Source organism: Protopterus annectens, chromosome 17.part0 (genome assembly GCF_019279795.1).
Source record: "Protopterus annectens isolate FY-2018-M chromosome 17.part0, PAN1.0, whole genome shotgun sequence".
Classification (NCBI taxonomy): Eukaryota; Metazoa; Chordata; order Ceratodontiformes; family Protopteridae; genus Protopterus; species Protopterus annectens.
Window position 1 is genome coordinate 248,837,022 of NC_056751.1, and position 26,382 is coordinate 248,863,403.

At 39.3% G+C, this 26,382-nt stretch overlaps 1 protein-coding gene across 1 annotated transcript in view; it reads left to right on the forward strand.

Annotated features, from left to right (window-relative positions):
- The window catches only part of ANO3 (anoctamin 3), a 3,574,693-nt gene that overhangs the window by 3,072,715 nt on the left and 475,596 nt on the right, over positions 1 to 26,382 (forward strand). The window contains exon 15 of the mRNA XM_044059352.1: positions 25,534 to 25,616. Coding sequence (XP_043915287.1) covers positions 25,534 to 25,616 — 83 coding nt within the window. The remainder of the gene's footprint in view (positions 1 to 25,533; positions 25,617 to 26,382) is intronic.

Genomic DNA, 26,382 nt, shown 5'->3' on the forward strand with positions numbered 1-26,382 from the left:
GTAGTTCTGATAACTAAAGGTAGCATCTGTTCTCATGAGTAGAAAGAATCACCATGATGATTGTTGGATTTTGCTGTTTTAGTCAGCAGCTAAGACTGTGTTCTCAGGACTATATAATTGAATGAGGCCTTCAGTATTCATGACAATTGTAAGTTGATCAGTAAACTAATTTGTTTTAAGGTTATTTAATAAAAAGTTATATTACAAAGATCTGCAGCAAATATAGCAATTTTATTATATTTTTTTAAGTTTAGTCTATTGTATAGAATAGACAAAATTGAAGACGCCTACAACAGAAGAGGAAGGAAAAAGACTATGCTGATTTGGGGAGAGATTGGTCTCTTAAGAAGGGTTGATCCAATAGAGAAGGCCTAATTCTTTGCCTTTTTACAGTCTTATAGACATGAAGATTGCACATTAAGATTTTACTCTGTTGTGAGTCCCAACATTTTAGTGGGTTCATATCAAGTGCCTAATTACTTTCCTTGATTCTTTTGAAAGAAGTTTCCTCAGAATCATTTGCAGGCTGTATGTTATATCTGCATGTCTTGTGTGTGTGTGTGTGTGTGTGTGTGTGTGTGTGTGTGTGTGTGTGTGTGTGTGTGTGTGTGTGTGCTCAAAATATATTTTTATTACTAAAATCTCAGCATCTTAGAGAAGTAGCAATTTCTTTTACTGATTAGCTTTCTCCATTTTAGAAGGATCATGGAATAAGTATTATAAAGCAAGGTGACAGAGCTGCAAGTTACCATTCCCTCTGCAAAAAATGGTTTCTTCAGTCTTTGGCTTTTTTTACTGTATGAAACATTTCTGTTTAAGTGCATATGTTCATGTTATTTTATTTCTCTAGAAAGTGGTTTTGATAATCAGCAAAAAGGATCTTTGTTTAGAGGTCTTGGAGTTTTGTATCACAGTGGAACCTTCTTTAGTATTTTGCATTACTTCAGTTGTCTTAATGCTTGTTTCTGAATCTGAGGACATTTTTGTTCCATTTATATGGTTTATTTCAGACTTAAATATTAAACCCGAATCAGAGAAATAGTTGTGGATGTTTGAGAAGAAAATCTGAATATGTTTTTTTTTAATACTCTACAGACAATACTGCATAAGTCAAGAGGATAAGACCATCTGCATACTGAATCACATGGGCAGGATGTGAGGCAGCAGCAATGTTAAGGAACAAAAGGCTTTGTATTGATTCCTGGGGTATCCTAACTGTAAAAAACGGGAATCCTGTTGATAGACCTACACCTTTTTCCCCTGACAGCAAAAACTTTAAAAATGTTTCACAAAATCACTTTCTGTGAAACTCAGAGTAAATCTTTTTTTTTTTTTTTTGTAGGAGGGCAATCCCCCCTGTACCTCATACCCTCAAACTTAAATACACCTACTCCAAGGCCACACAACAGTGCAGAAAAGGGAATTCTCCAAAAGTGACGCTGATCTACTGACAGGCTTTGAAAAGTTTAGTGTCTGAAAGAGCATTTGTCTGATATATAGACTGGTTGCTATCTGCTAAATAGGTTGAGAACCATTTTGTATAATGGTTAAGCTCTTTGCTTCCCATGCATATCATACAAGGTTCAGTCTTGACTTCCGGCCAATGTCTGTTTGGAGTTTGCATGTTCAACCTGTGTCTCTTTGGGGTTCCTCTCACCTCTGAAAACATGCCAAGTGTTTTCATCTCAAACCTCACCAAATAATGGAGCTGTGGGCAGCAGCATAGACTCTACATTCTACACTATAGGGGAAAGAGTTGTATAAACCAACTGCTTTGGGCATCTACTGTGGTGCACAGTATCCCCATGATGGCAGAAAATGGATCACAGACTACACACTGTGGCAGGGATTGCCATTTGACAGTGTAAAATATGTCTCTAAGTGATTCAGTTGTGTTGATTAATGTTGCCAAATGAGCATGGGTATTTGCCAGTGGTTAATGGGTTGAGGAAAACCCAACCTATGCTAGGGACCCATGCCAGCAGTGGAAGGGGGGTATGTGCTCCTATTGGCCAGTGTGTGCCCACCATAAATCCCAGCAGCCCTGAGTCAGTAAGCTACTAGCCAGCTGGAGTCCAGTTCCCCAGCTTGGGTTACCTGGGATAGATCTGCTGAGTGAAAGCTGTGTGGTAAAAAACAATCAACCTGCTAAACATGAACTAAGAATTGCTGCACTCTTTGTAGGCTCACTGACAGAACACAGCCTAGAAGTTTGATGACATGATGGTAAGGAGGAGGCAGGACATCATATGCATACAGGAGACACAATGGAATGGCAGTGCAGCAAAGCCATTTGGCTTGGGATCCAGATTCTGCTACTCAGGAGGAGGACAGTCCGGAAATGGTGTGATAATTGTGGTGATAGACTTCAGAAGGCAGTGATGGATGTCATCAGAATTAGTGACAGACTCAAGCCAATCTGTCTCCTGTCTAATCATAGGACATTATTTATAATCTCATCCTATGCCCCACAGCAGGGTTGTGATAGTGAAGAGAAACATTCAGGTAGCAGTTGCAGGACCTACTAAATAAAGTTTCTGGTATTTAAGCCCGAGTTTGAGCATTTGTTGTAAACTGAACTGCACTGTTTGTACTGCATTTCTCTGCCTTACTGCACCTGTTAAATCATATATTGTTGCTGTTTTCACTGTTTGTAAAGATTTTTTTTTGCTATTTTCACTGATTGCAAAGTAATTGTTGCTACTTTTTACTGTTTGCTAAGCATCTCTTCTGTTGTTTTCTCACCAAGCACCCTTTTAAATAACTGATTTGTTCACTGTTTAAAACATTCTTTAATGTCTCTTTGCTGTTTTTATGCTGTTTAAAGCATTTTTTAGTGTTTCACTGCTGTTTTCCTTCTGTTTAAATCATTCTTTAGCGTTTCCTGCCTAAATTAGTGTACCTAGCAGCTGTAGGATAGTCCACGTACAGGTTTGCTGCATCTGGATCTGTTTGTAGTGGCTGTTGTATTTTGAGCACATTTTCCAAGCCATCTTTGATTGTAAGGGGCCCTTCTACACCCTTGTGAGAGAAGTGTGCTGACTGGAACCTGTCTGGTGAAGGGTGATTGGCCTAGGGTTTGGATTAAGCACCCGCATTGGTTGTTTTGAACTTTTCTAAAGCTTTTTTTTTAAGTTTTTAGCTTCTGGTATTTAACCCTCAACTTTGAGTAGATTTCTCCTTGTTTGAATCGAGCTGAACTTAGGAGAGCTACCAGACACAACTCTGAGCTGAGATTCCAGATGACTGGAGGCTTTTGAGCATCCCAAAAACCATAAGTTGCCTGTTTATTTGCTTAATGGTACTATTTACTGCAATTTTATTGTGTTCTGCTTATTTAATACTGAAAACTAAACTGCACTGTTTGTATTGCATTTGTCTGCCTTACTGTGCCTGTTAGATCATTTTTTCACTGTTGCAAAGCTTTTTTTTTCTATTTTCACTGATTGCAAAGTAATTGCTACTTTTCACAGTTTGCTAAGCATCTGTTCTGTTTGTTCTGTTTTCCTGCCAAACAGTGTTTTAAATAACTAATTTGTTTGCTGTTTAAAACATTATTTATTGTCTCATTGCTGTTTTTCTGCTGCTTAAATCATTTGTTTAGTGTCCACTGCCTAAATCAGTGTACCTAGCAGCTGTAGGATAGTCCACATACAGGTTTGCTGCATCTGGATCTGTTTGTAATGGCTGCTGTATTCTGGGCACATTTTCCAAGCCATCTTTGATTAGAATGGGCTCTGCTTTACCCCTGTGAGAGAAGTGTGCTGATTGGAACCTATTTGGTGAAAGGCAATTGGTCTAGGGCTTGCAGTAAGCACCCTCATTGGTTTTTTTGTACTTTTTTAAAGTTTTGTTAAGTTTTTAGCTTCTGGTATTTAAGACTCAAGTTTGAGTGGGTTTCTGCTTGTTTGCACCTCGTGCAACACCATGCACTGCCGCACAACTGTGATCCATAGCCGGACACATAATTCTGACAATTTTTCCCTAGATACAGCTGCAGTATATTAGTGTACTCCTCACCTTTAGTACATTTCTGGTCTAAGAAGTATTGCTAGTGAGCTGTGACCTATTATACTTCCAGCCAAAAAAACACATCAGAAACACCCATCTACAGAACACCTCCTAGATCAGTTCTGAAAGCACCCCCTTTGTGAATCGGTTCTTCAAACCTAGCATTATGAACAGTTGGACTATCATTGTTTCTCCTGCCAACCTTGTTGACTTCGATCTTCTAAGGCAGTGTAGCAACTGCATTATGTACACCAACAACTCTCTACTAAAAACTCACTCTAGTACAGAGTGTGAGAGATGTAGCTACACCAAGAATCGTGAATCTGTGCTCTCTGGCACTCGAAACAGTAACACTGAAGAGGTTGTCAACTCACCCACTACTACTCATGCACATAGTACCACTACTCATACACACAGTACGCATCCAACACATAAATCAATGTACACAGAGGTTCTCTCAAAACACTTACCAAAACACCAGAGACTTCCAAAACACAAGACTGCTACGACTAACACAGTTCTGACAGCACCCAAGACACACATCAGTACCAGTGTCTCACCTACCAAGCCCTTAAGGTGTAAAACTCATAAACCAAATTTTCCTATCATTGGAGACTACATAGTGAGACATATGGATGTCCCACTCACCAGGTTAGATAAGGAGAAAGTCACTGTCAGCTGCTTGTCCGGTGCCAGGATTCATCAGATCATGCATGACTCAGGTCTCTTAGCAACAGCTACCATTATGACTCTGTCATAGCTCATGTTGGAATGAACAACCTGAGAAGTACCTCAGTGAATTATATGAAGAGAGACATGGTTGAGCTTTCTGAGTATGTGTCCCAGGCAGGTATATCTCTAGCCCTGAGCAGCATATTATCCTCACCTAGAGTGACGCCACAGTATATACAAAAAATGATCGACTTCAATAATTGGCTTAGTTTTTGGTATCATTCCAAGAGGATCCAGTTTCTGTCAGCCTGGGATGACATAGTCGACAACCCTCACTGCTTTGCCAGGGACAGTTTGTACCTGGCACCACTAGGCTTTCGGCTACTGGCAAAGGCTCTTGCCTCCCCTATAGTGCCTTTTTTAGGTAAGGTTTCAAAATCAAAATAGCCAACATGAAAATTGTTAATCATAACAAAATAAGAGTTATGCTGCTAAATGCTAGGAGCTTAAACCAAAAATTACACACCCTGAAAGCACTCCTATCGCTGGAGGATGTAGAAGTCTGTGCAGTCACAGAAACTTGGTTCCAGGCCTCAGAGAGTACCCCAGCCTTGCAAGGCTACAGTGCCTTCCACACTTTCAGACCACAAAACACACATGTGAGAACCAAAGGAGCTGATATTTCTGTCTATATTAAAGATAAATTCACCTCCCATCTAGTTAGACAGGACAACTCCATGGAGTTACTCCAAGTTCAGATTACTGAAGGAAAGACCCCCATTCAAGTCATAGGTAGGTATAGATCCCCCACCATGGATCATGATGTGCATGAGGCCTACTTCACCAGCCTGGAATCAATTCAAATGTTGCTAAACACTCTGGTCATGGGGGATTTCAATTATCTCACCATCAGCTGGGAAACCTTCTCTAGCCGTAACTCACTAGAACAAAAGTTCCTTGACTTTGTTAACTCAAATGCCCTGGAACAAATTGTTTTAACCCAACAAGAGGATCAAACATACTAGATCTGGTCCTCACTAACATGACAAACAGATGTACCACCACAACTGTAGAACTTTCATTAGTTAAATCGGACCACAAACCTGGCTCATTTGAAATGGCACTAAGACCAGAACTCACAAAGGGTGAAATCAGACTAAAAAACTTCACCAAGGCAAGCTACACCCTCCTAGGGGAAAGTATACATTCATTCCAGGCCCCACCCCACCCCCACCTGGAAGTGGTAACTACACCAAAGCTTACACTAAAGCCCTGTACAGCCAGTTGTATAAGTGTATAGACTTGGCTGTTCCAGAGATAATCAAAGCAGAGCCTGAAGTAAAAACAAGCTGAACTGGTGGATATCCAGCATCAACAAACTTTACAACAAATACAAAAAGTTGCTGTCTAGGAAAACAAAGGTGAGGCTTGCCCTAACAATGGAAAAGCACCCATCTCAGCCTCAATAGGCAAGTAAGACAACATATCAAATCCTTAAGGGTAACTTTGAAAAAAACTTAGCAATCACAGCCAAAGACGCCAAAGATAACCATAAGGCCTTTTGGAGCTATGTACACAATCTAAAAAGTAGGACCCAAGCATGTGACGAACCAGTGACTAGCGATATCACACACACTGATCCTGCAGCGATAGCAAACCTGCTGGCAGACAGATTTGGCAAAAATTTCACTCCCTTATCTCGTCCAAACTTATCACAAACCTTCCTCCAACCCTCTCCCCACCTACATATTTATTTTATTTTACATTTGTTAACCAGGAAAGTCCATCTGGACATGTGTCCTTTTTCAGTGTAGGCCCAGGGAGAAAAGCTCCAATATCAAATAGTACAAAGTCTTTAGTACAGAGTATAGTTAATACATATTAAAAAACACTAAGTTGCTACATTTTCTAATGCATCAGTACATTTTGTAACACAGAGTAGGTAATTATAATAAGACTATTTACAACAGTAATGGTTCATAGGAGTGAAAGAACAATAGGAATTATAGCAACAACATTTAATACATTCTGAAGGATTGTACTTAATTACAGTACATAGAGTTTTCAAACTAAGATATGTCAGTGTGATTGAATATTGGTAGTAGACAGAGAATAAGTTTGATATAAGAATCAGTAAGGTGTTTGTTGAGTGGGTTCAATGATTGAGGGGAAGGTGTAGTATAGGAGATTTGTGGGGAGTTTAGTAGGTCTAACCTGGGCTGTGGCAGGAGCAGAGCCAGGAGTTTGTAAGGTGGGTGTTTAGGAGTTCTTTAAAATGGTTAGATGAGGAAGTGTTCATAAGTAAGTTGGGCAGAGAGTTCCAAAGTTTGGAGATATAGTTGGAGAAGAGGGATTAACCTGTTGAGTTTTTTACTTTGATGACTTGGAGGAGTAGTTTGTTGTTTGAGTGAAGGGATCTGGATGCAAAGTATGGTTGTACATATCCAAAGAGCAGGTCATTAAAGCCTTGTCTAAAGCAAAAAAGCACAGCTTTTATGGGACCAGATGGCATCCCAGGCTGTCTTCTAAACAAACTAAAACATGAACTAGCATCACCATTTAGTACCCTATTCAGTCACAGCTTAACCACAGGAGAGTAGCAACAGTTATTTCCCTGCACAAAGATGGCTTAGCAAAAGACCTAGGGAATTATAGACCCATAAATCTGACCAGCCTCTTCTGTAAGGCCATGGAATGTATTGTCATGGACCTCATAAATAAAGACATAAGTGACCTCCAAACCTGGATCCAACCCAGTTCCACTTCATCAAGGGCAGATCCTGCCTGTTAAACCTGGTGGATTTTGGCAAATCTGTGCACACATCATTTCAATTTGGCCAAGGCCTTTGATACAATCCCACACTCAGACATTACTGATAAACTTAGCAAAAAGAATGTATACCCCTTTGTGGTAAGATGGGATGGCAACTGGCACACAAACCAGACACACACTATCAAAGTGAGAGACTCCATATCAACCAACAAACCTATTACCAGTGGGGTGCCACAAAGTTCAGTGCTGGATCCTGTACTGTTTGGCATATGCTTCTCAGATGTTCAGGCCAACACTAAGGGGCTGTGGCTGACCAAGTTTGTGGACAACTGCAAACTGGGTACAATTATCCAATCCTCAAATGAGGTCAGTATACTTCAGGAGGGTCTTACACAGACCAACGACTGATGTCTTAGTCACGGTCTCAAACTAAATGCAAAGAAATGCATCATCATTCCCTTTGGTAAAAACAATGTCCCCTCACACTATCAAATTAACAACAATACCCTATGTACCTACAAAGTGGTAAGATATCTGGGATCACAAGTAGACAGTGGCCTTAACGTTGAACACTACTGTAGTAAGGAAGGCCTTCTATGTAGCACACTTGATTAGCAAAGGTATCACATCTAGAGCAAAGGAGGTTATAACCCCTCTATACTCATCACTAATCAGGCCCATAATTGAGTATAACTCCCCTTTTGGCATGTACTTCACAAAGCACCTGCAGCAATTGCAAAGACCTCAGAGGTTTCTAACAAAGAAGATCAAAGGACACCGGCATGTACCTTACACAGACCGACTAAAGTCCCTGTCACTATACTCATAATCGTATAGCCTTCTTAGGGGAGACTTATGCCTGGTTTACAGAGCAATCTCTGAACCAAACCTAATGAATTTGCTGTGCATCCATAAATCAGACGGGAGTAGAGCTACCCATTTCAGGGACCTAAATATGGCCTGCAACTTGAATAGGATGTGCTGGAGGGATAGTTTGTCTCATAACAACTGCTGTATCTTTGGAATAGGCTGCCAATTCATGTGAAGCAGAGCAGCTCTGTGACACTGTTCAAAAGAAACCTGAACAAGTGGATGGGGCACCGTAAATTCATACTTAGGAAAGTACCCACAATCCAACTGGACACGGGCAGTCATTACTAAATACAATCCTGGGTAGTGACTGGAGTATCTATTGTATTACATTGGGATGAAATGGCTAACCTTGAAATGACCTCCAGGTGGATGTCCTAGTAATCTCCTCTGATCCTATCATAAGCAGGATAACAGCAGGAATTGGTAATACTAACAGGTGATCTGAATGCACATATCTGGACAAACAGAGCAGGGAATGAGGATTGCCTGGGTCCACATGGGTGGGGCAACAGGAATAAAGAAAGACTTCTGTCTGGAAATGGCTTGATAGTAGTCAACATAGGGTTCAGGAAGAGAGACAGTAACAAGATCACATACGATACTGGCCAATATGCAACTCAGGTAGATGTCTTACTAGAAAGGAAGGGGCACCAGGATAAAATCAGTGATTGCAAAGTCATCCCCAGTGAAACAGTCAGCCCACAGTATGGCAGTTGACTGGAGAGAAAGCACAACAGTTTAAGAAATTACTCCCGGCACTAACATCTTAAGAAGAAGGTGAAATAGGTGGAGATCAAGAAGAACGATAGTGCCTCAAACCAGCATGTGTGAGGACTACAGAACAGATATGTGACTGAGCAAAGCTTGGAAATAAGGTACATAAGGAAAGCTGGTGATGGAATGCAGAAGTCCAGGAAGTCATCAAAAGAAAGAAGGAGTGCAAGAAGAAGTGGGAGACAGAAAAGACTGACCAGGCTAGGAAGGACTACTGGTTGGTTAAGAAAGACGCTAAGAAAGGAGTTGCAATAGCAAAGAATAGGGCATCCGAGGCACTCTACCATCTTATGGAAAGTGACTCAGTAAGGGGCACAAAGAAACTATATTGGGTTGCAAGACAAAGACAGAAAGATAAAGAAGATAGTCAGACACTCTTCATAAGGGATACCAGCAACAACCTGCTCACCAGTCCACAAGACATCAAAAGCAGATGAAAGGAGTATTTCCAGCAGCTTCTAAATGAAGAAAACTCCACAGAAGCTGTGCTACCCAAGACACAACCTATGATGAGAGAAGAGGAGGAGCCCACTATAGAAGAGGTAAGAACAGCACCAAGTAAAATGAAGTCAGGGAAAGTAGCAGGCTCAGTTGAGGTCACAGCAGATATGATAAAGATGCTGGGTGAGATAGGGGAGAAATGGCTCCTGAGGGTACTCATAGCAATGTGGAGAGAAAGGCATACCACAGATGACTAGACAATAAGCAAACTAGTGCAAGTGTTCAAGAACAAAGGGAACATTCCCAGCTGTGGGCAGTATAGAGGTATCAAACTCCTGTCACGTTGCATGGAAGTCCTGGACAGGGTGACTGATAAATGAATACACAGAGGAGTAGAAAGTAAGATGGAGATAATTAGTTAAATGTAGCACAACTGACCCGATGCTTGCAGTGAGACACTTAGTTGAGAAGAAGCTAGAGATGAGGAAAGAGCCCAACTGGGTATTCCTAGACTTGGAGAAAGAATGTGACAGGGTTCTCAGAAAACTGATTTGGTCAATCCTAAAGTGGTTCAAAGTCCCAGAAACATTGATAGAATTAGTGCAAGCTGCATACAAGGACACAATGACTCAAGTACAAACAACATTCTGTCTCAAAGAGGGATTCCCAGTGGGAGTAGGTGTGCACCAGAGTTCAGCTCTGAGCCCACTGCTGCTCATACTAGTGATGAACTACATTATTAAATAGGTCACTGGAGACAGATCAACAAAGTTGCTGTATGCAGACGATGTGACATTAGAGGCAGACTATGAGCAAGAAGTTCAGCAAAGGTTACAGGAATGGAATGGAAAACGGAAAGCACATGGGTTGAAACTGAGCACAGCTAAGACAGTTGTAATGTCATTAAATGGGTGAAATCAGAAGAAGCTGAGAATTGAGACAGAAGGGAAAATGGTGGAACAGATTAACAGCTTCAAATATCTGGGAAAGGTGGTTGAAGAGAATGGAAATCTGAATGATAAGGTCAAGGCTAGAATCGGAAGGGTTGCAGCCAACTGGCACAGAGTGTCAGGTGTAGTATATGACAGAAGAATGCCAAAGAAGCTGAAAAGTAGGGTGTGCACAGCAGTGTTGAGACCATTACTACTGTGTGGTATATAAATCTGGGCAGTAAAGGCAGAGCAGCAGAGGTAACTAGAGGTGACAGAGATGAAGTCCCTGAGATGCGTGGTAGGATGTACACTATGGGACCGAAGAAGGAAATAGGACATAAAAACAGAATCCAAAGTAGTTTCAATTGCAGAAAAGGCCTAAGAGAACAGATAACAGTTTTTTAGGCATGTGCAGTAAAACAGAAGACAATTTGATGAAGATGGTTTGGGACAGAGAAGAAGAAAGAGAAAACTAGGGTGTCCTGCAGAGAGTTTGATGATTTCTGTGAGAACACCTGTGACAGTCAGGCATGAGTGACCCCATGTAGAAAATGGAAAACGCGAGGTGATGCCGATGATGATGATGATGAAGAACCACAATTTGAGAGCTTCTGGTCTGGTACTGATGGATGCTATTAGTATGAAATAAGATGCTGCAATTATGTCCTTGCATAAATCAGGAAATAAAGAGACAAAGAGTTCATTATTATTACATATATTTGGGATGGATGAATTCAGTAAAACTTTCAGGAACAGACAATTAGCTTGTGGATAGTGTGAAACTCAAAGTAAAAATCTTATAATCCTTGCTACTGCTGCTAATTAATATGAGATAGATGGGATAGTATGTGACTGGTAATTTAGCCCATGACAGATATGCTGTGCTGCCTCATGTTATGACCAACACCTTCTGCAACCAAATAAACCATACACACTGAACAGCTGAAGATCAGAATTGCAAACATTTTTTCCAGGATTTCACCACTCTTGCTCTCATCCCAATGCCTTTCAGTGTTGTGTTACCAACAGTAACTGAAACTTGGCCAAGTTAGTTTTGCATAAACACACAATTCTAATACCAGCACCCTCTTCCTGTTTTTGCAGTAATCCACTGCCACCAGCTGGAGCAGTTTAGCAAATGAAGGATATAATTATTATCCACTCTTAAAGTAAGTCAACCACACTATAACCATTTGTAGCTATGGATAAAACAGCCACTCGTTGAAAGGTTGATGTCAACAGTTAATAATTCAACACATATACATATTCCATTGTAGTAATAAATAAACCACCAGCCGCAAAACAAGCTGTTGAAGTTTCATAGTTTAGTACTAGGCTATCTGCCCTGGGGCATTTATAAGCCTAGCCATAGTGATGTGGCTTTCGCCACCCCATGTAATGGTACAAAAGTGTACAGAATAGATTTAGAATACTGTGCCTCTGTCTAGTAGTGACACAGCTGTCTAGTAGTGACACAGAGATGACCCCAGGGTAAACCTACGATCTCCCATCCACTCGTCAAGATTTCTCTTGAAGAGAGTCAGTGAGGGCTCTGCCTAACATGAACTGGGATTCTGTTCCAGAGTATGGGAAGCCTCTGAGTTATGAATCTGTCCCTCCAGCATGTCCTATTCATATTTGTGCTGAGGTTTAAATCTTTAGCTCTCGTGGTTCTGATGGATTTGGATTTTTGAGGTGGAGCATGTCCATCAATTCCTGATTGGACATGGCCTTGTACGTCAGGCACAGATCACCTCTGAGTAGGCGGTATGCTACTGAATAGAGCTGGAGTTTCTTTAGTCTGGCAGCATATGACATATGTTGGAGACCCTTGATCCTCTTGGTGAGGTACTTTTGGGGTCTCTCCAGCTGTTGCAAGTGCCGGGTGAGGTACATACCAAATGGGGCAATGTACTCAATCATGGGCCTGATAAGGGAGGAGTATAGGTGTACAATGACCTCCTTTGATTTGGATGTGAATCCCTTCATGATAAGGTGGGCAAGGTAGAAAGTCTTTCTAACCACTTTGGCAACGTGGGTGTCAAATGAGAGGTCACTATCAACTTGGGTCCCCAGGTCTCTGATTACTTTTTCTGTACTCAGTGGGTTACTGTCTATGTGATAATTTGTGGGTACTTTGTTTTTTCCAAAGGGGATGACTATACATTTTTTGGCATTTAGTTTAAGGCCATGACTCCGGCAACAATTGTCCGTTTCAGTGAGGCCTTTCTGTAGGATGTATGTGTCAGCTGGTGTATCGACTATGTCGGATAGTTTGCAGTCATCTGTGAACTTTGTCAGCCACAACCCTCCCATGTTTGCTTTCACATCTGAGAAATAAATGCCGAACAAGAGGGGTCCCAGGACAGAGCCCTGTGGGACACCACTTGTGACTGGCTTTGAGTCTGACATGGCTCCAGCGATTTTGACTTTATGGGTTCTATCCTTTAGCCAGTTTGCAACCCATCTTGTGACATAAGGATTTACATTTAAGCTGTTGAGCTTGTCTATGATGCCTGAGTGAGGTATTGTGTCGAAGGTCTTAGCCAAGTCCAGGTAGGCTGTATGGACTGCTTTGCCCTCATCAATGGCTCTAGTGACTGTCTTGAAAAAGTCAACCAGGTTCAAAAAGCAGGATCTGCCCTTTACAAAGCCGAACTGGGTGGGATCAAGTGTCTGTAGGTCCCCAATGTCTCAGTTTATGAGTTCCATAATGATTCTTTCCATAGCTTTGCAGACCAGGCTGGTTAAGCTTATGGGGCGGTAGTTACCAGGGTCTGTAGAGGTGCCTCCTTTGTGGAGTGGGACCACTGTTGCTGTACGCCAGTGTTCAGGTACATATCCTGTAGTAAGTCTAAGGTTAAATAGCATTTTTATATGCGTGTTTAGCTCCTCTTGGAGTTCATGTAGCACGCAACCCGGGATACCATCAGGTCCCATTGATGCTGTGTTTTTAGCTTTGCTGAGGGCGGTTCTCACCTGGACATCTGAGATGACAGGGAGGTTACATTCAGCTGGGATAAGTATTTCTTCTTTTGGGGGTGAGGGAGGGGAGAAATTTGCACTGAACCTGTCTGCCAGAATGTTGGCAATATCTGTGGGTTCAGTGTATTTTTTGTCATTGTGAACTAACTCTGAGCATATCTGAGGGTTTCCGCCCAGGTTTCTAACATAGCAGAAGAAGGCCTTGTGGTTATCTTTAGTGTCCATAGCGATTTTTCTCTCAAAGTTGGCCTTGGATGTTTTTATGAGAGAATGTAGCTTTTTACTAGTGCTGATCAGAGATGCTTTCTCTTTATATGATTTTGCTCTGTCGTGCAGTAGCTTCCTTCTTTTGTTATACAATTTGTTTACGGCTGGGGTCCACCAGACAGGACGCCTGCCCTTGGTGGAGAGGTTCTTGGTTTTATTTGGGATTCCATGATCCATGCATTCTTGGAGATGTCCGTAGAAAGCATTTGTGAAGGATTCAACATTGTAGGATATGGTTTCCACTGGCCCAGTGGGCTTAAAGGATACCATCTCAAGTCTTAAGAAGTGTAAAGTCGGCTTTTGAGAAGTTTTTCACTGTAGTCTTTTGTGTTGGGGGTGGAGATGGGATATGTATATCCAGGGTGATTAGTTTGTGGTCAGATCTCATTAGTGAGGGGTATACTTCTGGTGTGGAGCACTTTGTCCCCATGTTTGTGATGATCAGGTCTAGTATATTATCTCCCCTTGTGGGAGAGGTGACTAGCTGTTCCATTGCATTTGAATTTATGAATTCCAGGAACCTTTGGGCTAGGGTGTTAGGGCTAGAATAATGCACCCAGTCTGTGTTAGGGTAGTTGAAGTCTCCCAATATGATGGTGTTTGGTGAGACATTCATATCCTCCAATGTCTTCAGGAAGGCAGCATGGGGTTCCTGAGATTGTGAGGGTGGTCTGTAACATGCTACCAGTTGTATAGCAGTTTTGCCTATGGTTAGTTGCACCTGGATGGTCTCTGATGCTTCATGTGTTGCCACTAACCTGGAGGTGTGGGTGTCCTTGATGAATATGGACACTCCCCCTCCCTTTTTGGTTTGGCCCGAGTTTTGGGGCCGAAAAGCATGATACGAGGTATAGCCTGGTAGCACTGGGGTGCTCTCAGGAGCCTTGAACCAGGTTTCAGTTACTGCACATACATCGATGTTCTCCATACTGAGGAGTGCTTCGAGAGCCTGTATCTTGAGATTTAGACTTCTGGCATTGAGCAGCATTACCCTTCATTTTTTTCCATTTTTGTTTTCTAAGGAGGTGGGTTTGTCTTTTGAGCCTTGCCTAAAAAAGGCACTATGGGGGTGGCAAGAGCCTTAGCCAATATCCGGAAGCCCAGTGGTGACAGGTGCAAGCCATCCCTTGCGAAGTAGCGTGGCTTGTCCAGCATGTTATCCCAAGCAGACAGACAGTGGATCCCCCTAGAATGACACCAGTAATTGAGCCAATTATTAAAGCTGATCATCTTGTCTTTGTATTGTGGCATCATTCTTGGTGAGGGCAAGATGCTGCTCAGGATCAGGGTCATACCAGCCTGGGCTACATAATCAGAGAGCTCCTCTATGTCTCTTTTCATGTAGTAGAGGGTTGTCTGTGTACATGAGACAATTGTAGCATTGTCTCAAGATTCCCAGATTAACCAGCTGAACCAGAGTGGATGCTAGTAATCTACCACTCGACATGCTAGAATATTATAAGGGAGTGCTGTGCCTTTAAGGGAAGTGGACTACAGCTGATCATCTTGTCTTTGTATTGTGGCATCATTCTTGGTGAGGGCAAGATGCTGCTCAGGGTCAGGGTCATACCAGCCTGGGCTACATAATCAGAGAGCTCCTCTATGTCTCTTTTCATGTAGTCCAGGGAGGTACATCTCAGGTCATTCATGCCGGCATGGACAATGACGGAGTCATATTTGTACTTGCTTTGGAGTGACCTGAGTGCATGTGTTATGTGGCAGATCCTAGCTCCCGATAGGCAGCTCACCGTTACCCTCTCCTTGTTCAGTCTGCTAAGCGAAACGTCAGTGTGTCTGACTATAGAGTCACCTATTACTAGTGTATCAGGCATGGTGTTTGGCCTTAAGGGCTGTGATTGTTTGACACACTGATTTATTGAAGTATGTGTTGCATGTGTTATGTTTTGAGGTGGTGTATTTTTGGGTGTCTGCTTTGGGAGCCTCTGTTGTTTTGGTAAGTTTTTTGTTAGAGCCTCAGAGTATGTCTTTGTGTTATTATGTGTTTGGTTTGCAGTTGTGGTAGGTCTATGTGGGACTGGGTTTGCTGTGTGTGTGGTTACCTTCTCCTCCTGTCTGGTCTTGCCAGTCCTGAGTTGAGAGAGTTCAGCCTCTAGTTTGGCCATATAGTTGCATCTCTCACATGTATTTGTGTTTGGTGGGAGGAGGAGAGGGTTGTCTGTGTACATGAGACAATTGTAACATTGTCTCATGATTCCCAGATTAACCAGCTGAACCGGAGAGGATGCTAGTAATCTACCACTCGACATGCTGGAATATTATAAGGGAGTGCTGTGCCTTTAAAGGAAGTGGGTACTCACAGGGGTGGTAGGTGGATGTAGTGCTTACTTAAGTTTGAGAGTGCTTACTTAGAAGAGAGGTTTTGAGAACAAGTGCTAAGCTTATAATAAAGCGAGTAGACTGATTATTATAAGAGTAGAGCTTTCTTAAGGGAAAATTTGAAGAACAGACTTGGCGGAGCCAGAAAAAGTTTAACCTTGTTTAACCGGCGCTGCACTATGCGCACAATCGGGCAAAGCCACGCAAACGCGGATTTTAAACAGGGAACTTCAAAAGAGCTAGAAATGGTCCAAAACAACCAGTTACTACAAGCTCTTGTGCTGAGGTCACTCCTTCAGGGACAGATAGGCTGCTCAAGGCTCCCAACTCCCACTGGTGAGCAAAGAAACTTCCTTCTATCCAAGTAAGGCAATGGACAACACAGGAACTACACCACAGCCCAGAATACAGCAAAGCCTGTCTACTGGTCTAACCTAGTCGAGGAGAGGCAGGAAAACAAGGATATATTTTTTGTTTTTTTTGTTTTTGAGATAGAAAACACACAGAAATGCAGGAAACAGTAATAAATCAGTTACACAGGCTAGCACACTTTAGTGGGCAGCCTCAACAGTTAAATTTAACAAACAAACAAACAAACTTTCGACCAATTTTCGACCAAATGTAACTTTAAGTGCAGATAATATATAATGCAACAAACAGCTAAAAAAACAGTTTAAGCTTGTTCAAAGTAAGCAAGAGAAGGTATTTCAGGTAAAAAACAGCAAAAAATACTTAAATCAGGAAAGTAGTCGCTTTTCAGTTCTCTGCTGCTGGGACCACTCTGCAGGACCACGAGGAGCTGTTTCTGAGTAGTATAGCCAGAAAAAATTGCTCAGAGGCGGATTTTAAACAGGGAACTTCAAAAGAGCTAGAAATGGTCCAAACCAACCAATTACTATAAGCTCTTGTGCTGAGGTCACTCCTTCAGGGACAGATAGGCTGCTCAAGGCTCCCCACTCCCACTGGTGAGCAAAGAAACTTCCTTCTATCCAAGTAAGGCAATGGACAACACAGGAACTACACCACAGTCCAGAATACAGCAAAGCCTGTATACTGGTCTAAACTAGTTGAGGAGAGGCGGGAAAACAAGGATATTTTTTTAGTTTTTTTTGTTTTTGAGATAGAAAGCACACAGAAATGCAGGAAACAGTAATAAATCAGTTACACAGGCTAGCACACTTTAGTGGGCAGCCTCAACAGTTAAATTTAACAAACAAACAAACAAACTTTCGACCAATTTTCGACCAAATGTAACTTTAAGTGCAGATAATATATAGAATAGAAATAGATTCTTTAAGAAAATAATCATTCAGCAGTACGCTTTGAGAATGAAATATTCATGCAGATGCACACTTGCATGGGGGAGTATACAATAAAATAATAAGTTTGAACAAACGACAATTGAAAACTTTAGTCCTTCTAGCTGATGATTCAGTAAGACCTATCTAACTCTGACATCTAAGAGTATTTAGTAGGTGTAGAAGGCTCATGCACAACAAATTCCAGACATGAGTTTTCAGTCCAAAATGTTCACGGCTCTTTTCAGAAGTAAAGATTAACTAAATTCCCAACAGATGAACTTTGAACTTAGGAAAGTCCCAGTACATGTATGATATCCATTTAACCCTCATTAGATAAATCCCCCTTTCAATATTCAAACATTTTTATTTCTTGTTAAATTAATATTTTAAATGAATAAGTATAACAACAGGCAAGGTTATGGGCAAAGGTTCATCCAATTAAACACAGCCTAGCAACATAGGTAGTTCTCTGTACCTTACAATTAAAAGCACTTATCTTAGTAAATAGTTGCATGTGTTGGTATTGAAGACAGTTTCAACAAAAGATGTTTTTCTTCTATCCATCAAATCACCTAACAGATTCCAAGTACATTTTATACATAGTTGTGTAAATTGTTACCTTATATAACTAACACTTGAAACACGGTGTCATATTATACGTTATCGGGCTGTTATGCCTGTCTGATCTGCTGCATTTTTATTTGAGCAGTTTCTGATCACACTGTATGTATACCACAGTAGGGCAATCTGTGCAGATAAATGGTCCTTTTCCATTTTTCATAGCTGTATAATGGGAAGTTCGTATGTTTATAGGAGATAGAACTGAGTTAGCTGATCCATGTTTCATCAACATCTGACTTTGCTGAATTTCATCATGCTTTTTGTTTCAGGAGTATGTATGTGGTTTGTAAGTGAATGTTACCATTATTTTCTGTGTGATTCACTTACATAGGAAGGCATCATTTAATATTGTCATTATTGTTTACCTTTTGTCAGTTAAGATAAAGTGTAAAAATAATTTTAGTGAGTTGCCTATGGTTTTGATTAGATGTAATGCAGTTTGTGTAGCTTAAGGACAAGTTGTGTTTTGTGTATGTTAATATGCCTTTGTGCTTGCAATTGAGTGAGATCACTGCTGGTAGGGTTAAGAAACAATGTTTTTTTTTTCCATAATGATGTATGATCTTAAAGATAGTGCATATAAAACAATGGGGATCCAGGGTGTAATGAGCCAATTGTAAATACACTGTAAACAGTGATTTATTAGTTTTGACAGGTTTGATGACTTCATGGGTGTTTGTGTGTTATGAACGAAAAACAAATCCACAACTCCATACAAACGCAAATGCAGACTTCTTTTACTAAACGAAATATCAAAACAAAGCTTTCGGATTAAATAATCCTTCATCAGTGTTTAGGTGTTGTGGTTCAGTAGCTGATGTAATCAATAAATCTCTGCTTATTTTAATGACATAAATCCAAAGATTTTAGAGAATATTCTTATTAAACTTTTTTAAGTAATTATTTTACACTTAGTTTTGGTGGTTATACTTGTGCTCATTAGAATACCAATTTGTTGTCAGAAATCCTTAGTAAACATCTTTATAAGTTATGCAGCTCGCAGTGACCAGCTGGACAATACTGTTAAATGTAATAATGTTTAATTAGTTGTGTAAAATCTGCTTTCAGGCTAGTATTCTTCAATAATAAAGCTGCACTTTATGAGAAAGGGTCTCATTGCTGCAGTGATTATTTGAGTTCAGAATACTGTGAAAGGGAAATGTTTCGAGCAAATCTTGGTCACAATTAACATAGGTCTGTAAATGACATTTCTGAATAATTTCAATCCAAACATTACAAAGCCTCATGCAATCTGGTATTGAATTTACGCAACTATGACTTGAATAGTAATTTCACACTTACTGAGCAAGACCACCATTCAGAATTCAACAGTTACAGTGTAATCACTAATGAATTGGTGTCCTTTACAGTCTGTGTTGAAAATTAGTAAATGTCAAGAAATGAGGAACTTTTGCATATTTGTTGAAAATACATACAAAATAAGCAGTAAATGAAGCAGTTTTTTTTTGTTTTTTTACTCTGCTCTGAGGAAGTGGCATCTCTTAGTAAGGAAAATAAATACTTTTGCAGCTTTGAAATGATAGAAATGAATGTGGAACGATGAAAAAGTGGTTCTACAATGAGCAGCTGGGGTGACAGTACATTATATGATTTTTTTCTTCAGAAAATAAAGTGAAGAATACCATTGTTATGAGAAACAACTGAGGAGAGATGGCCTACAAAGATTTCAGATAACTAAACTAGTAATGCCACAGACGTGGACATGTATCATGGTCATTGTACATGGATGTGGGCTTTGTCGGGTGGAACAGTATAGTGGTTGGAGAGTTACTTTTTATTTTGTTTTCTAAACGTAATCCACATTAAAATTACTGTAATTAAGAGGAAGGATGCTGGTTGGTGGTTATCTCCCTTCACAAATAAGTACACTATTGATGTCATTAACAAAGAGTCTATTTTTGGATGTCAATCTGTGGGTTGGGAGGGGATATAAAGATTTTTTTTTTTTACAATCTTCAGTTGTTAATTACAAGGATGCCTTTCATTATTTTTAGATGATACTGATTAGGTAAGACCCTAGCTGTATTGTGAATATGTTGCTAACATGGGGGTAATAGGTATTACCCAGAGCCTGGCTACTTGAACACAGAGTTGGGGAACAACATGGAAAGTGAAGTGGGTAGAATGTTTATTTAATACATAAATCTATGTATAGTTTAAACATGATTGTTTTCTTTGGAATATGATTGACATGAAAACTGGTTTACTGATTCTAGCCAAGTGAACAGGATATTCACCAACATTCAAAATATATTATACAATGACTGGCCGGTAACATCATAAAATGAGCACGCTGATTGGCCAGCCCAACCAGCGTGCCCATTGAAAATATGCAACAGAAAAAGCGTAGCAATGGAGATCTTCTTTTCTCCGTTGCTTACTTTCCCGAGCACTGATGTACTGGGTATGCATGGGAACGCAAGTTCCAAACCCACGCGCAGTACATTAGCAATGGCAAAGCAGAGCTGTCCAGCGGTGGAAGGACAGCATGGCGTCATTATACAAGGACATTATTTAAGAAAAGTAAGTATTTTTTTCTTAAATAATATCATTGTATAATAGCAATAACCCACTTTTGAGTGTGGGTAATGCTGGATTTACCCATGGTTGTCTTTGTTTGGTCACTCGGGTTTCGCCCTCGTGACCAAACCACACCAACAATGGGTAAATCCAGCATTACCCACACCCAGGCATGGGTTACTGCTTAAATAAATAATAAGTAAATAAAATGACAACTCTGACTCTGTGGCATTCTGGACACCACTACACTACTCTCACCACAGTGCTAAGACCCACAGATACCAATCCACTGCTGTATCTTCAAGACCAAGACCCTTAAACATTTCATAGAACAGTTTACAGTCTATATTATCTGTTGCCTTTATAACATACAAGAAAAAATAATACATAAATAATTCTTTGATTTTGTTCTCAGTCATTAACTTCAGTTAATTTCAGCATGCCTATTCAGCACTTTATTCACACTTAAATGAATAATGGGCAATCAAAACTTAAATTATTCAAATAATGTGTCATGTTAAATAAGGTTTCCGAGTACTGTGGACAGGGAAAGTGACAGACAGACTGGAGTATAGTTAACTGCAATGTTCATACTACCATTTTTAAATGCATAAAGCAACGTGCCTTTTTTTTTTTACTAAAATGAAACTATTTTCCCTAGTTAAGAAAATTTAAATTTCAGTTAACTGGTCACACCATTCCTGTTGCAATTAATTCAGCTGTGCATTTACTGATATATCAGTATCAGAAATCTGTATATTTCCATATTTCCATTAACATTCAAGATTTATATCCAGTAAAACATTACTCATTCTTTGTATGAAACTATACTAAACATACTCCTCACTGTAAAAGGGATAGATGTTTCATATATAGCATGGTAGATGAAGACGATTTCATGCTGCCAAAGTAGTGGGTAATAGCAGGTTACAAACTTTGTGAGTAATACCAGAGAAGAAGGGGTAGTATATTAACATGATCAGTCAGTACCACATCAAGGGAAAATAAGTCAGCAGCAGAGATATAACTATATCCCACCATCCATACATGGTCCACCTATTGACAGTTAAGACTTACTGTATTGTTTATATGAGTTAGAGGCTTCATTATCACTGAGCATGTGTGGGCATGTCCACACTCAACTTCCTTCACAAGTACTCCAGTATGGAAAGAAAATATACATTTTCCTTCAGAATATAAATAAAAGTTTCTAACAGTGCTGTCTGAAAGCAGAGACATTTTTACTGTTCAGAAGGAAAAGAATGATTTGGAAGTTGCATGCAATGATAAGTATTTTAAAATGTTTATCTCTGTTGATTAGACTTCTGAACTCTGGCTGTAGTCCCAGGGGTCTGGACACACAATAAATCATTTTTTATTTATTTGTGCAATATATACTTACATGTAGTTAGGTTATTAGTACTAAACTGTCTGCCCCTAGCCATTTTTTAAGCTAAGCCCCAATTATCCCTTGTGAGACTCAAACCCTACACCTTGCATTTGTAAGGCAAACACCTTAACCATTAGGCCACCCTCCCAACCCTTCCAAGTGCAATATTTCTTTATTATATCCATAGTCAGTATTATTTAACTCACTTAAGTGCAATATTAGACAAATAACTTTGGCATTTCAATATGTAGTGTCTTTCGTTTTACTTTAAAAAGGGTAGTTAATTTAACTTAGAGGAGGGTATTCTTTTTGTGTATGAGTGTTGGTAAATGTCTGCTCATTCTTGCGTGTATTTGGAGTAGTATTGTATTTATTAGTTATGTTTATTCCTCTACTTGTATGTGTTGTTTCCCTTTCCTTTGTTTGTTGTTTCCCTTTCCTTTGTAACCTCAAGAATTGAGCTGATACACACAATTTTGTTTAGGCTAAATGTGTAGTTCTAAATGACAATAAAGTTTACTTTGACTTTTCTTCCAGTACTAGAAAATAAATGATATGCATCCAGTACATTCTGTGACCAGAGTTTCACTTTGCTTCAGTTTTTTCATTGATAGGGCAGTACTGCTAAGATTTTATACTAGTTACCAAAAATCTAGTAATCTTTCTTCATCTGGTGGAAAGGAAAATTGACTTGAGAGTGCATTGCATGACTTAATAATTCCCAAATTCTTAAACATTTGTTAGCTATGACGTAGTTGCAGAAAAACCTTAGTCTTTATTTAGAAACATGGCAATCTAATTAAGCTGATTAACTTATTTGTAGGTGGAGAATTAATGAGTGTGACAGTATCTCTTCTGACACTGGCAGGCAGATGACCATTATATACATAGTGTGTTTGTTGACCTGTGAAGGCCTGGTCATTTTTGAAGTTAGTCAGAATCCTGAGAGACAGTATTAGGCTGGATGCATGCAGCACATTATCTTACCTCTTCTACTCTCCAAGATGTCGGACTCATTGTGGCCCAGTATCTAATGCTTTATTTTCCCCATGAAATCTGAGCAACCTCCCGGGAACAATAAAAAAGACAATTCATAAGGGATTATGACTTAACAAAATAAGTGTGATGTATTTTATTGATTGAAATAATCCGGTTCTAGGCTACTACTGCAGTAATGCAACAAACTGACAGAGACTTGCTAAGGTTTATTTCAATAAAATCAATGCCTAACTCGGCAACCATTTACCTTACAAATCACAGAGAACCACCCCTGATCTATCACTTGTAATAAGTCTCATATGATGAGCAACATTTATCAGCATCACAAAAATATATTTTTGTTAAGTATATAATAATGTTTATATGAGGGCATTATGAAATCCAGAGATCAATCAAAACTTTCAAGCTGTTTTTAACAAGTAACATAGCATCTGCTGGCAAATTGTAATTAAATTATATCAATATTTGCATCATGTCCTTAAAAATTGAAGTGTTCCATACTTCATTTTTATTTATTTATTTTACATTTGTTTACCAGGATTATCCACTGGGCTGAAAATAATCAGCCCTTTTTCAGTGGAGGCCCGATGAGAAAAGCTCCAACAATTAAAATGACAAACATTACAAATGTCAAAAATAAAATAATATAGAATATGTGCACATAACCTTAGCCCAAAGAACTTACTAGTAATAGAGTAAGGTAATATATACAAAATGTTTGAAAATGTACTCATACACAGTAAGAAAAAAAAAGGTAGCAGTGAAAAAATACAACTTATTTGAAGCATATCAAAATATCAGATAATTGTAAGAGTTAATATCTTCAATAACTATAGCTAAGATTTTCAGATAAGTAAGTAAAATAGCTCAGGACTAGATCTGGTGATCTAAATGGCTGTTTATTAGCTTCTGACATGAAGAATGCCAACATTATCTAAATAAATGTTTAAATAAAGACAACTCTCATTCAGCATGTTACCAAATAATCCACTTCAGGGTTTCTGGCAACAAGAATATATCCCAATACTCACTGAGCCCAAAACAGGGAATCTAATCCTGGACAAGGAATCAGTCTGTTGCAGGATTTGTATGCACATGTAGCACTGGATATTTTGGGAGGCCTGCCAGTAGCATATATTTGGAAGGTAGCTGGGGACTCCAGTGAAGGACGTGTATACAGAGGATGGTGTGCAAATTCTGCACAGAAGGCACTCTAGCCAAAAAGTTAACTGGAGACTCAAGTAGTGTGAGACAGGTGCAGTAACCACTGAGCCTTTCTGAGCCCACCTTAATTAAATACTGTCAAAAATAAACACAATGCTTCCTGCTTTTGTAATTATTTGTTTTGTCTATAGGAATAATTTTTGTACAATAAGTCAAACCTAATGTTCCTGCAAACATTTATTGTATTGATGATTATGATTGGGTGTCCTACTATAATGTGTGCAAGAGGTGGATGTCAAGACATTTACCTTAAAAGTGAAGCTGGAGAGGTGAATATTGACATCCATATCAACAACACATACCAGCCAAGTTTATGAATGGAGAGCCCTGATCATAATTTTTTGTGGTGTGTGAAGATGGATCTTAAGCTGTGCCATAACAGTTAAATGAAAACTGTAGGGGTGCTAAGTGCTTTAAAGCTTTGAAAGCTGTCACACACTTACTGTTGCCACACAGATGGGGGTCACCACAGCAGAGTGGTAGGAATCTGTTAAACATTTAATTCAGACTTCACTGAAAAGATATTAACAGGCTGAAAAAATCTTAATGAAGTATTTAAAAATGTCTGAATGCGGTGTTTAATGGCTTCCCATTGATATTCTCTTTCTGTGGTGGACACAGACCATTGTTATTGATCTGCGGTAAGACTAGAGCATTAACAATGGTGAGGGTTGCTTAACCAACGAGATTTAAAGCATAATTGCAGCACCCCAATTAACACGAAGGGATTATAATCTAGTCTCTGTTCATAACTAACTCGTTGTAAGTTCAAGACATGGATGTCAAATAAATTCACCTCAGGAATGGAAGCTACTTACAGCATTGCTAGGTATGGGCTGAAAAGGGATAATTGTAACCTATAAATGTTTGAAAAAATAATACATTTGTAAGCTGTTTGAAGTCTGAAGGCACCTTTTAGCATTAAAATTTAAATTTAAATTTAAATAAACATGAGTAAGTACAATTGCTCTGTCATAAGGAAAAGCAAGTTATCATTCCAGTAATGAATATTTGACATGTATGTCAAAAAGTTATCCTTAAGAGCAGGAAAGCTATTTAAAACGGTACTATGGATTTGCCAGAAATGAATCACTGTATCCTGCATACCTTTGCAAAAGTAATAGAATGTATGTTCTTGGATGCTAGATGGAGCCTATTTAACATTAAACATTAAATTAATGTGATCAAGTATTTACTGCTGTGATATACTCCCACAATCTCTAGAAATGTGCATGTGGAGGCATACTTAACACAGCTAGCTGCAATGATTGGGGCTCGAGATTGCTGTTGTAGGGTGGGGTAAGCTCCAAGGGAGTGTAAAATATGATGGTAAATTAATTTGTTTGTTGAATGCCTCTTTACTGTTCATCCATATTATTTATTTTTTTCCAGCAACTGTATTCTTAGAGTTTTGGAAAAGGAGAAGAGCTGTACTCACTTATGACTGGGATCTAATTGACTGGGAAGAAGAAGAGGTAAGACACAACAACTTAATGTTGCATTCACAGAATTCTTTCACTTCTAAAAACAAGTAGTAAGCTTTATGGTAAATTCAACTTTAAGTAGAACAAATTCTAAACAGTGTGTGTGTGTGTGTGTGTGTGTGTGTGTGTGTGTGTGTGTGTGTGTGTGTGTGTGTGTGTGTGTGTGTGTGTCAGCCTGCATGCATGTTTGTGTTTGAGAAAAAAATATATATATATATATATATATATATATATATATATATATATATATATGTATGTGTATATGTATATATATATATATATATATATATATGTATATATATATGTATATATATATGTGTATATTTATATATATGTATATATATATGTATATATATATATATATATATATATATATATATGTGTGTGTGTGTGTGTGTGTGTGTATGTGCACACACACATACACACACACACACAAATATATGCATGCAGAAGTATGTGATTGAGCTTGCTATGCATGTGTCTGAGGCAGGGAAAGACAATGATCTTGACTGGTATTTTGCCATCACCCAGAATGATGCCAAGATTAAAAGTCAAAATAACTGGCTTTAATACTTGGCTTTGTAGTTGGTGTAATTCCAATGGGATCTGGTAAGTGTCATCTTGAGGTGAGATGGCTGGCAAGCCTTCCTTCTTTGCTAAGGATGGTCTGCACATCTCTTACCATGGCTTTTACATTCTGGTTATAGCCTTTGCTGCCCCATAGTACCTTGTAACTTGGACCATATTAATGTGTCTC